The sequence below is a fragment of the Nipponia nippon genome, unplaced genomic scaffold, assembly GCF_047370975.1.
Source record: "Nipponia nippon isolate SJK-2023a ecotype South Korea unplaced genomic scaffold, ASM4737097v1 scaffold_5, whole genome shotgun sequence".
In the NCBI taxonomy this organism is placed as follows: Eukaryota; Metazoa; Chordata; class Aves; order Pelecaniformes; family Threskiornithidae; genus Nipponia; species Nipponia nippon.
In genome coordinates, this window is record NW_028262369.1 from 70203883 (window position 1) to 70216638 (window position 12756).

At 40.5% G+C, this 12756-nt stretch overlaps 1 protein-coding gene across 1 annotated transcript; it reads left to right on the top strand.

Moving 5' to 3' along the window:
* The first annotated feature begins 4503 nt into the window (after nt 1–4503).
* On the top strand, nt 4504–12726 carry CASP8 (caspase 8). Its single transcript, XM_087732820.1, has 7 exons — nt 4504–4814; nt 5045–5150; nt 6173–6311; nt 7783–7871; nt 8515–8626; nt 9672–10161; nt 10896–12726. Exons 1-7 carry the CDS (start codon nt 4504–4506, stop codon nt 11068–11070), a joined length of 1422 nt encoding a protein of 473 aa, XP_087588946.1. The 3' UTR covers nt 11071–12726.
* The last annotated feature ends 30 nt before the right edge of the window (nt 12727–12756 follow it).

Genomic DNA, 12756 nt, shown 5'->3' on the forward strand with positions numbered 1-12756 from the left:
TACATAGGATTACTAGCCATAAGTTAGGGTGAAGATTTGAAAGAGTGCTGTCTAGTCCTGTTGGATGCAATTTTTAGCTTGCACTATCCAGGATTTTTAGGAGGGGAGTTTTGCATCATACAGAGCACTGAAATGCAGCCAGTTTGCCAGAACATAATGGTCACTTTTTATCATGATGAATTGACAGTTGTGCGACCCATCGCATTTTGAGTCTTCTGAGTCAGTATGGCTGCCACACTTGAAGTCACATTTGTGCCACAGATAGAAAATGTTTTGTCTGTTAGTAGAATATATAACATATTGTGATAGAATCATGAAGTTTCTGGCTCGCAATTGGGTAACAATTAATTACTGTTCAGAGTTGTTGCACTCTTGTATGTTTAGGTAACAATTGAATTTTTATCAGTACGGAGTAAACACTGACAACAATTTTGACCTTGTTTTGTGGGAGCTTCTTTTCATTTTTAAGTTTGGTAGACAGAGAACATCATCATGTTATCTTACTTTCTCTGTAGAGGCTTCTGCCTGGGCAATCTCCAGTTAAATCATAGGTAGGGAAAGGCAGCCAGAAGAGTCTTAGCTGACTTCTGCCTTGAGTTCCCTGGGGAGAGGGATCCACACTTGTGAAGTATAAAAGACTGGTAAAGTCTCCCTCGCTCATGATAAGGTTTGTTCAAACACAGTTTACCCTACCATGACTTACAGTATTCAGTGTGAATATCTTGCTTGTGTGTGTTGAGGGTTGTGTTTATATGGCTGCACACTGTGATACTTAGGTGCATGCAGAGGTACTCTGTCAGCACAAGCCCAAAGGCAGGGTAGGCTTAGCACTATAACTGCAGCTGCCATTCAGCAAGGTTGTTGGATGTTTCTGTGTGATCTCCTGTGGTGTACTGTAAGATACCAGTTTGAAAGTCTTGGAGGAGAGTGGGTGGTTTTTACACAACTTAGATATTCATCACACCTTGCTGTCCACACTGTACACCTTCAGTGTAACTCTAGTCATACAGAACTGTGCCAGAAAGAACCCAGCCTCAAACAAACAAACAAAATGTGGTTGGTTTCTGTTGAGGCTTACTGATGGCATACAGAAGCATATGTGCACGTGCATTCTCTCCGCTTACAGAATTCAAGAAGGGTTGTGACTCGTGTCACGCTTGTTTAGACAGATTTAAGTGGAACTAATGTAAAAAGAATCTTTCTGTTGAGGAAGTTGGTATCTTGGGAAGATCATGATCTTAAAGTGGGGTTTGTAACATCCACAAGTCTCTGGTATTTCGTCCCTCCTGACTATCAGTTTATGTGCAGGAGCTGTGTATCCTGCCTTGTGCCAGCAGAGGCCACAGTCACTACAGTTGCTGAGTAACCAGTAGCCTCAGCATTTTCACTTCCTCAAGAACAGCATTTCTGGGAGACATGAATTTTTGGCAGGCTGCTATACAAGGAATAGATTGGGTCATTGAGACAGTTCTAGAGGAAGCCAGAGGAACAGAACCAGGATGCAGGGGAGCTGAGAGAAATTGGAGAGACTGTAAGTTAACAAAAGGACAGGAACACTTTGGGGAAGGGCAAGAGAGGAAGAAATAAGAAGTGGAACAGTAAAGACAAAGAGGAAGAACAGTGCCAAGAGGGCTGGTCCTTGACACTGCTGCATGATGGGAGAAGCCTCTATCTGGAAAGGCTTGGTCTTGTCCGTAAATATTTTTCACACAGTGCTGATCACAGCATGCTTCCTCTTTCAAACTGCAACTGGAGTCTTGATTCAGTTAAGACAGAGGAACTGATGCAGGGAGACAGACGCTGAGGCATGGGATGACATGGAGACAGAACCATTTTGGACCTGAAGATCAGATAGTGCTTGTGGTGTCCCTCTGTGCTGCTCCCAGCCTTTGGATAAAAGGACAACTCGTGCCAGTGAAATAAGTCAGACGCATTTTCTGAACTGTTAGTAGCGTGTGTCTTTTGGAAGGAATTTGTGTGCCTCATTCTGTTGAAGGGTATGTTATAATTTTGAGTTTATAAAGGTTATATAAGGTTATATAAAGGTTATATAAAAACTTATATAAACCTATTTATATAGGTTGAAATCAATGGATTATTGTTTTCATTGCAAAAATTTCAACAAATTTCGGCTCTCCTGACTTGTCTCTCTTCATAATGCTGACTTCACAAGCTTCAGAGAGTCTGGTAGCTGTACTGATGGCTGATCATGTATTTCCTGCTGCAAGGAAGATACTGGTGACCAGCAGACCATACTGGGAACCTTACCATTGAAGGCGGAGTTCTATACTTCAGAGGGTGAAAATGCCATAAGTTAATTATTGCTTAAATTCTCTCGTAAATGGGGAAGTATACTACATAAATGATTGCAAAGGAATGTTTAGCCTTTCAGTTCCCTGTATTCACTGAGTACTGCTAGTGAATTTGGTGCCGATAGTTGACTTTCTTTTAATTTAGGAAATAGTCTTCCATGAAAGTGCATGTTAAAAATAGGCTAGGGTGAGTTGAAGAGGGACTTCAGAGAAAGGAGGTAAGTTGTGGAGGATCTGGTGACACAGCAGGACAGTTGGACTGAGATATTTTTAAATGGGAAGATATACTTGATTCACCCTTCCCTCACTGTCTTTTAATTAGGATTTATGTATGGGAGCAAATATACTGAGCTGTGCTCTATGCTCGAAAGTCCTGGCTGTGCCGCCTAGTGTGTCCCCTTCAAACAAAACCAAAATCTGGTTACCTTTGTGGATTGTTTACCAATTTTTCTCACGAGCACTGTAATAACTAATTTTCTGAAACTGGAACCATGATAGGTGGAGTAGAAACTGCTGCATTATGACCACAGCTTATTACTTCATTACAACGTACTTTTTGTAAGTCATGTGACGATACAGACCACAGTACAAAGGGCAGTACTTTTCCTGGAACTTTAGAAACTATGGCTGTCTCACTTTTTTCAGAGTTGTTCCGGCAGTCCTCCAGCCTGTCCTCCCATGTAAGTGGTGTAAAAAAAAAAAAAAAATTATTATTCGGCTTGCTTGTTGTGTCAGTTGTGTCTTTAATTTAGTAAAGTGGGAGAAAAAGACAGAAGCGGTTAAATATTGTTTTGGTGTGCTCCCTGTATTTACAGGCTTAAATATAGTGCATAGGTGGTGCATCTGTTCTAATTGCAATAATTTTGTGGGTTTGAAACTTACAGCCTCTGAGAAATAAAAATTAAAATTTCCTTTGCCAGATAGATTACTTTTATAAGCATGCCTTGTATCTTAAACAAAAGGCATGATTTATCTGAGAAAGATAACTTCATAACTACCTACCAAGAAAGTATTCTCTTCCCTGTGTGGATATAAAAATACACAGTCAGATCTGAGATCATTGAATCGTGAGGTTAAGCACATACAGTTCATTCAGATACTAGTGGTTTTGTGGTGATATGGGCTGAATGGTATGGATTCTAGTCTGTTTAAAAGTTGAGTTTGAATGGATTTAAAGAAAACAGTATTTAGAGGGCAGAGCATGAGTCGTATATGCTGCATCGCAATGCTTGTTTTGCTGTTTTATCAGTTTTATTGACAGACAAAGGTTTAAGATTCAGTTTTATGTTCACTCTTGCTAACTAACAGAATGCTGACCAAGAGTATGCCACAAAAAGCTGCTGAATGCATTCTGTAGAGTTTCTTTTCAGAGATTCGTAGGTGTCTTAGATCTAAGGCAGAAAGAATAAAGTGGCAAATGGTTCTCTTACCAGAGAGGCAGTGAAGGCGGGTCTTTTAAGTGTCAGGGTGAGATGGTTGGAAGGCTTGCACTTGGTATTTTCTAACTGTCTCTTGTGCTCAAAAGTTGGATCCATAAGCCAAGTTTAATATTTCTATAGCTGATGGAGAAAGTGGTCGAGAAGAGAGGTGGTATTTGATGCTCAGTGAAACAGAACTAGTTTGACAAAAATTCTCCTGGCCCTTTTAAAATGGTTGACATGTTCTGTATTTGATTTGAATATTACAGATTGATTGAGGGCTGGGAACTGAGTTTTACTTGATACAGATAATCCAAAACAGGAAGAGGTGCTTTTGCTGTGCTGACCAGGGTCAGAAGCAGTGTATAAAGAAAGGAGAAGCCAGACAGCTTAGAAGAGTTAAACTCATGTGGACTCTTATCTTTGTTATGGTGTAAAACCTGGCAGTCTCATTTACTACATAGTCTGTATTTCAGACTCACAAATGGCTTTTGCTCCCAAATGGGATCAAACTTCAAAAAAACCCCAAACCAAAACCAAAACAGCAACATCCTGCTAGGATTGTACATCCTGTGCATTGGTACTTCCTGCTGTTTGGACACACCATAGGAAGCAAGAACAATCGGTGACATTCTGTGTCAATTTTGCTTAGTACAGAGTTTTTTATATTCCTTGTTATGATGTGATACCTTTTATAATCATGTTGTTGCACTACTGTTACTGACAAATGAAATCAACTTCTGTTTGTGTTTAGATCCAAATCCTGATGTGAAATGAGTACAGACTTCCACAAACTCCTTTTTGACATTTCTGAGGCTTTGGTCACAGATGAACTGGCGGGTTTGAAGTTCCTCAGCCTGGAGCACATCCCCATGAGGAAGCTGGAAGCCATCCAGGAGCCCAAAGCCTTCTTCGAAGCGCTGCAGGAGAAAGACATGATCGAGGCGGGGAACCTGTCCTTCCTGAAGGAGCTGCTCTACCGGATCAATCGGATGGACCTCCTGGCCACCCAGCTGGGCTCCAGCCGAGAGGAGATGGAGAGAGAGCTTCGGATGCCAGGCAGGGCAAAGGTGTCAGCCTACAGGTAAGCACAGGAGTAGTAAACCTTTGCATGCAAAATGTACAACAGTTCTGTTGTGTACTGTCTTGTTTTCTGTCTACACTGTTGTCTTACAAATATCCCAGCATAACTGTATTTATTACAGCATGACTACCTACCATTGTGAGTTTTACATTTTGCAGTTCAAATGTGTAATTGTGGTGTTTACTTCTCATAAGTTTCTTAATCAGTCTTTCCCTGTTCTTTATTGCCAGGCAGCTGCTATATGGAATTGCAGAGGACTTGACTCCAGAAGATGTCAAGAGCGTGAAGTTCCTGCTCCAAAAACAAATACCAAAGAATAAGCTCCAGGATAATGCTGTATGCAAAGTGATCTTGATAAGTTTCTTGCAAGGCTAGTTCAGAGTCTGCTAGTTCTTGTAAGAAGGGAGGAAAGAGAAAGCAGTCTGCTCTCACTAAAATCTGCTGTTGAAAGAATTGTGATGTTAGCTGATAGCTGCTGTGTGAAAGAATGGACCTTTTTTTTTTTTTCCCCTCATTGTATCTTTTCTCTGCTCTTTTTTGCTCTCCTGTTCCTATTTTCCCTCCGCTACCTGTCTCCCTAATCTCTTCTTGCAAAATCCATCATGCTCTTCCTTTCGTCTTTGCTTGGCATTTATAAGGCATTTGTACATATGCTGTATCTAGGAAGAGTGATGTTTGCTGGAGGAAGAGCAATGGTTTGGAGACACAGAGTTCTACTGCAAGTTCAACCACAAATTTTTGTGTGTACATTTTCTTCTTTACTGTAATTTGGGGTAACAGCATTTATTAACTCCTGCACAAAAGTATTAGGAGGTTGGATGAGTTAGTTTAATACTTGTATTGTAAATAACGAACAGTGTTATAAAAATGCTTGGTATTATTAAGAAGCTTCCTTAAAAGTCCTATTTGTCATGGCACCTGTAGGAAAATTAGCAGATTTACCTGCAACTTGGTGGACTATTGAGCTTTAAAAAACAAAATTAGCCCTGAACAGCTTTTCTGTAATAGAAAATGTAAAATGGCACAGCTAAATGACTTAACAGCGCTTCATCTGAACACAGAGGCACAACGGGATGCTGTGTTATCCACATCAGTGCTTTGCACTGTTGAAACAAAGCAGAATAACCTCGCCATAGGCAGTTTCTAATGATCATGTCTTAACCTTAGTGATCTGTTTCTTCAGTTGCATTGCATTCTGACCCTTGTTTTAATCAGGTTTGGAGGAAAAAGAAATTGATCTTTAGCTGGTCAGTCTCTGGGAATGAGGATGTTGTCTTCTGCTCTGTCCAGACGTGCCTGATACTGCAGTTATTGAAGCTCACTGTATGAGTTTGCGTTATGTGTTTTTGTTTCACCAGTCAATGTTGAAGGTCTTACTGGAAATGGAAAGAAATGGGATAATTAGAGAAGATGACCTGGCAACGCTGAAAGATATATTAAAGGGATTTAGAGCTGACATAAAGAAAAGAATTGATACCTATGAAGGAAAAAAAAAAGGTAAATTATTTAATCGGCTGTTTAAGAGTAGAGTTGGTTTCTTTGTGATTTTTGTGGCTCCATTCTTGGCAGCTTAGGAGTCCAGAGATAAGAGAGAGACCTTACAGTATCCTAGGATAGGCAGAGCAGCTCTTGGTGCCTGTGGTTTCTGAAGTTTCCTGCTACTTCATTATCCCATCATACCTTCTTGTATCTCCTTGAAATATGTTCTCTGCCTTGTAAATGGTCCACTTCTCCCTCCTCTTTGCCTTAAATGCAATTTTTCCCTTCAGGAAACAGTGCAGTGCTGGTTTTGGACCAGGATAACTTTTCAGTCACTGAAAGAGACTGGAGGTGACAGTTGCCTTGGGGAAACTTGTATTGGGAAATGGTCAGCATTATTTTCTGTCAGCCAGGCTGTTTGCTCTTAGTCAAATTAAAAGTCCCTGGAGACCAGGTACTTGGCTAAAGGGTAACCATTAGCTTTCTGTACCAGATGTGAAATTTCAAGGACTTCAGTGTATATGGGCTGTTGCAGCTGAAGTGGTTACTTGTGACACTGCAGCTGGGCCTTACGCTTTGGGAAACAGGATGTGTCAACCACCAACAACTGAGACCTATTAAATTTTTCCCCAGAACCTCCTTTTGGATGACCCAGGACGTGTGTTTCCTTAGACACATCTATACAGCCCATGCAGTTCCCTGCAGAGATACCAACTAGTTTCCCCAGCAAGTCTTTGTGCTGCTGACCTGTGCTTGTGTCTCTAAAAAAGCAGATGATTGCCAAGGGTGGCTAGTGTAAGCAAGCCCTGTGTCAGGGGAATGGCTTTTTAGTAGTGTTGTTATTATTTTGTCCCCCTTGGTAAGTAGAAGAAGATAGAGCTTGTTGCCCTGACAATTAAATTCCATTTAAACACATCTGTGTAACTTGTAAAAGGGGTACTGTGATTTTCCTTGGATAGAGTCATGGGTTTGATGATTTCTTCACTTATTTCAGGCAGTTGTATTCAAAGAAGTGTTTCGTTGCTTTGAGGAGATCTTCCATTACGCTGGTATTCTGCATCATTGGCGTGTCCACCTAAACAGTAAAGTTCTCTGGAAAAGAGACAATGGCTTCAGAAATAAATGAACTAGCTGTAGTATATCACTGTACAAAAATGGGTCTCCTCTTTCACTTATGTACCAATAGTGGAGGTGCTAGTGAATGGCTTGCCTGGGGTGACTGCTCACATTCAGCCTTTTATTATCTGGATCTTGCTACCGGTAAAAGAGCAGAGAAGAAATGGAGCACAGCTCTGCACAGCTTCGGTAACCAGCAGTCTGTAAAACTGGAACCCTTCTTGGCCCAGCTCTACAAAATGATGGTGTCTCAATGATGTGGAAGCCACCCTCCATCTTGCTCATTGCACTGTTTTTTTGAGTGTTGAAATATGCACAGTGGAAGATTTATCTTTTTAGTCCTAAAATATTCTGTTTATCTTCTCCCTCTTAGAAAATGATTCTAAGGAAAAACTCCACTATCCAGTGTCTGTGTCTGTGCATCCAGCAGGACAAGGAGCAGAGGGGGAGATACCACACCAGGTGAGAAATACCTGAAGATTACCTTTAAAGTATTTATCCAACTCCTGCGAGGGGGGAGCATAAATTCTTAAGACCAAGCAGGTGGAAGAGCTGAAAGGGAGGGGTTCTGGCTTTATATGTAGGCCTTGGAACAGTTCCTATTTTCAGAACAAGACCAAGCCTTGTCCTTTGTGAGGACCTGGCTGTCAGCAACCTTCTACACAAGAAATGAAGGAGTAGCAGTTGTGTGAAGAAAAACAATCTTAACGATAATGGAGACTGGGACATTAAAGTCCTGGCCAGGATATTCCTGGACAGATGCGAAGGGAACAGCAGAATCTGCTACCTCACTAGAAACCCACAGGGACTCTCAGAGGGAATGGTAGAGTGTAGGAACTTTTCCACTGAGCATGCAAATTTGTGTTTCTGGATACTCACTTTCTCCCATGCCAAAATCATATCCTAACCAGAGAGAGAGAGCAGGAGGGGTTCAGGGAGACAAAGTAGATTCCTTTCCCCTGTAGCTAGCTTGTATTCCTTTCTTCTGTCTTGGCCCTTGTGATTTTTTTGCGCTTGGACATGAAGGACCAACAATCTGTGTATAGAATATTTCTCTTTTGGATGCTTGGCACTGCTTTCTTATCTGCTTTCTTTGTTTCTACAGCTTGTGGAATCATACAAGATGAAAAATAACCCCCATGGTTACTGTGTGATTCTTAACAACTACATTTTCAAAAATCCGTTGGAAGTCAGAGAAGGAACAGTGAAAGATGGAGGTAAGTATTTTTTTAATCCAATTACTGGTTTGGTTTTTTTCTCTGATAATTCTCTGAAAGAATTATCTAATCTTTCCTGTGAAGAAGAATCATGTCCACTGAGCTCCTTTGCCTCCAGAGTAACTGGAATGACAGTCACTGTAGAAATTGGAAATATGCCACTTCCGACAGTTTAGCTGATGGCTTAAAGCAGGAATCACTTTCTGTTCTAGGTAAAAATCATCATCTTAATTGGTCATATGTACCAAACAATGAAGGAGGGATTACTGTTCCACCTTTTCATTTTTTGATTGTTTTTAATTCTTAGCTATCATGGAGTAATATAAAGTACTTAAATTCTATTTAATGCTCAAATAAATGCTACTGCTTTATAATGTTCCTTAAAGCCTGTCTTCCTGCCAGAGTCACTTTTAAGATAAACAAGAGTTTATCTCTAAAAAGGTAAAATCTGTCTCATGAAAACACACATCACTGATATTTTAACTCCATCCAGCCTGTCTACAGGCTGCTTGCTTCCCAGCTGCTTTCTCACTGCCCACACAACAATTAAGTCAACATTTGCTGAGAAGTCTGCATATTATTTGTAGTGGGTTACCCTGCCTTCCTTCTTGCTGCATTGAGCATTCTCACAGAATGAGGGACCTACTTCATTTAAGAGTGGCAGAATTCGTCATTCTAAAGAGGTGCCTCTTCTTTAACTTGCTAAGTGTTGTTCTTATGCACCTAACATTACTATGCAATGCACAGTTAAAGCCTGCTTTAACACAGTAAGCTTTACTAATTTGTGCTGATTAATCAGATTATCTGAAACCTGTTTTTGTTTTAGATAGCATGATACTTAACCCAGTTGTGTCTAAAAAAAACAAAACTAAGCATTTGGGTTTTTCTGATTAGATTTGGCAGGCTAAGAGTCAGTCAGGTGAATTTATTGGTGGGATCCGAACACTTCTGCTAATATCTGTTCTACCATACAGACACTGATGTTTCAGCATCTTCCTTGTCACTGTTTATGTTTAACAAGTGCCTTCTGACTTTTTTTTCCCAGAGGCTGTGAAGAGGGTCTTTAAGTGGCTTCAGTTTGAGACAGTTGAGCACATGGATCTAGAAGCAAAGCAAATGTATGCGAAAGTTGAAGAATACAGCAAAAAAGATCACAGTAACATGGACTGTTTTATTTGCTTCATTTTTTCCCATGGTGAAAAAGACAAAATAAAAGGCATTGATCATAAGTTTGTAAATGTTAAAGATTTAGTTTCCTGCTTCACTGGATCTAATTGTCCTTCTCTTGCTGGCAAACCCAAGCTGTTTTTCATCCAGGCTTGCCAAGGCCCTGGAGGTCATCCAGTTGTCACAGTAAACGAAGACTTTTCTGGCCATCTAGAGACGGATGCTACCCCTCTGACTTCCATTCCTGATCAGGCTGATATTCTGGTTGGCATGGCTACAGTGGAAGACTATGAGTGCTACCGCTGTACAGAGACTGGCAGTGTTTATGTTCAGTGCCTCTGTGACAAGATGGAGTTGCTTTGCCCACTGTAAGTACTATTTTTAATCCATGTATGTTTGGGGTATTGCAGACATACATACTTAAACATGCTGTGCTGAAGCATCAGTGGTTCGCATTTGTGCTGTATAATGCTTTTCACCTGTAGGACAGTGTAGAACAGTAATTGTTCTGGAATTGGGTATTGTCATTGTACAAGTGACTTCTCCTAGTTTGCCTGTGACAGAACCAGGGTTGTAATGCTGGAACATTACATATAAACAAGTGTGTGTATGTGTGTGCATGTTTTTTAACATTTTTTGACTGATAAATGATTTTTCTTTCAGTGGCACCTGATGAGAGGCAAATTTATTGAGTGATTACACAGACAAAAAAATTGGTGTTCTTTAGTCATAATTTTCATTGTTGCCTCCCTCCCATCCCCATCATAAACTTCATTTAGAAAATAGAATTTCTCTTCAGACACCCCTTTTTCATGCTGTCAAGAAGAGGGCTTGGAGAATGCACAGGTTTGGTTCTGTTTCATCTTAGCGCACTCTTCTGACTATAACCAAAGTAGGGGACTGCGTTTGCTGGTAAAGCGATGGTACACGGAGGTTGCTTTTATTCCCCCAAACACACTGAATTCTGTGGTTACACAATGGAGTGTGCAATTTCAGTGACAGGCAGGGTGAGGGGAAGATACTAGCCTTCCCTGAGATACCACTTTATTAGAGCAACAAGTACCATGTATTTCAATGTAACTTTTCTTCATTTTTGTTCAAGCCGCAAGGATCTCATAACCATCCTGACGGAAGTGAACAAGGAAGTGGGAGGAAGAGTATTAAATGGATGGAAGCAGATGCCAAAGATAACATCAACCCTACGGAAGCAATTGATCTTCCAAATTCCACAATGTCCATCAACTGGAAAGGAGAAAAATGAGAATACACTCAGTTAGGAATCACATCTGGAATGGGCTTCCACAGGGAAGAGAATTTGTGAGAGAAATTATCTGGATCTGTGCAGTTAGCCCCAGTCCTTCAAGGGGCCATGGGACCTAAATTTTCTAATTCCCGTGTTTAATCAGTCTCCTGGCACCTGGATCTGTAGCAGTCTGGTAAGACTGTGGAGGAGTACCTATCTGGCTTTCTGTCCTGCAGAAGCAGTGGAGTCTGTACAGTCTGGGTTTCAAGTGGGGAAGCACTTCCAAGTGGTATGATTTTTAAGGGTTATTGGAAATACCAATGGAAGTCCCATTTCTGTCCAAGTCGTTGTAATTCCCTGAAATCTGAAGAAAAGAACAGATAGAATCAGAATGCTAGATCCCTTCCCAGGGAACATTTGTAAGATTCTAACTGATTTACCCAGAGGTAAATCATCGACTGTCTCTGGAAGCTGTATAATTTGTCATGGAAAATAATGTCCCTGTCCAGAAGGACCAGAAAAAGATAATTATAATAATACAAGTTTGGTTCTCTTCCTCCAAATATTTGGTTTGCTTTATGTTATTAATTTACTTGGCTAAACAGCACTGCTGTTTAGGTTCTTTAATAGTAAGGGTTCTAATTCTGTTTTTTCTCGGAGCTCTTAAGGGACAGTCTGTTTTGAATGGCTGTCGACCACTGAAGAAAGGTCCCACTCCATTAGATCCACTACTCTGAGATGCCCTCTCCTGCTGGCAACTGACTCTAGCTCCTGTGGACTCTTGTTTCTGTTGTAATAAATACTCTTGGTTTTCACATCACTTTTGTGGTGTGTTTCTCTTCTGGATGAGCTGACTGAGGGACAGTCAGCATGACAAACACTTTTACTTTAGCAGAAGAAGTTATTTTGCTCTCATTGAAGTATTCGATGGTAAACACCCTAAGGGGTAGCATATTGATATCCCTTCACTAGCAGCTGGAGAGATGGTAGGAAAAAATAAGTTTAAATTCAGGACTTTCGTGATAATGGCAGGTGATGCCAGTGAGGCTGTTCTTCCCTTGCATCCTGAGCAATGTGTAGGTGGTGTGTGGGAACTGTATGGGATTCTAAAGGCTACATTCCTTTTGAGTTTATAACAAGATAAAGGTTGGATGAGACACTTAGTAACTTCTGCTTTTTTTAGTTTGCATTTTTTGGAAATCCATGTCTAGCCATAAAGCAGGGTTTTTTTGTTCAATCCTGCTTGTGTTCTTGAAACCTTTTTTTTTCCTTAATTCCACACAATGTGTTGGCAGTTGCATTTTGCTCCCCTTACCATTTTTCACCTTCTAAGTAAAAGGGAGAATGTCCATTCTTAGAATCACAGCTCTGTTCACGCAAAAATAATAAACAAATGTTGCAAACACTATGTAAATGAGAGTGCTGTTTGTGGCAAAAGTTACCAGAAGGTGTTACCAGGATGATACAGTTTTGTGGCTGACATTTGGTTAACTATTTAGGAAATGTGGCAACAATTTACTTACATTTTTATAATGTTTTCATAAATGAGAGCCTGATACGAAGTTAGTAATTAGATTTGTGAGTGTTGTTTTATGATAAGGAAATATAGCTTAAATGAAATAACTGCTTTCTCTAGGAGAAACTTGATGGAAGGTGGCAGCTGCTCCAGTAGTAAAGTTGTGAAACTGCAGCATTTCTGTTTTTTCGTATTTCTCTGTGT

Bases quoted from the DNA above. Each gene is read 5' to 3' on its own strand.
- CASP8 (XM_087732820.1), top strand. From the start codon at position 4,504: ATGAGTACAGACTTCCACAAACTCCTTTTTGACATTTCTGAGGCTTTG. The intron at 4,815-5,044 runs GTAAGCACAGGA...CTTTATTGCCAG, and splicing joins GCAAAGGTGTCAGCCTACAG to GCAGCTGCTATATGGAATTG. The intron at 5,151-6,172 runs GTATGCAAAGTG...TTGTTTCACCAG, and splicing joins ATAAGCTCCAGGATAATGCT to TCAATGTTGAAGGTCTTACT.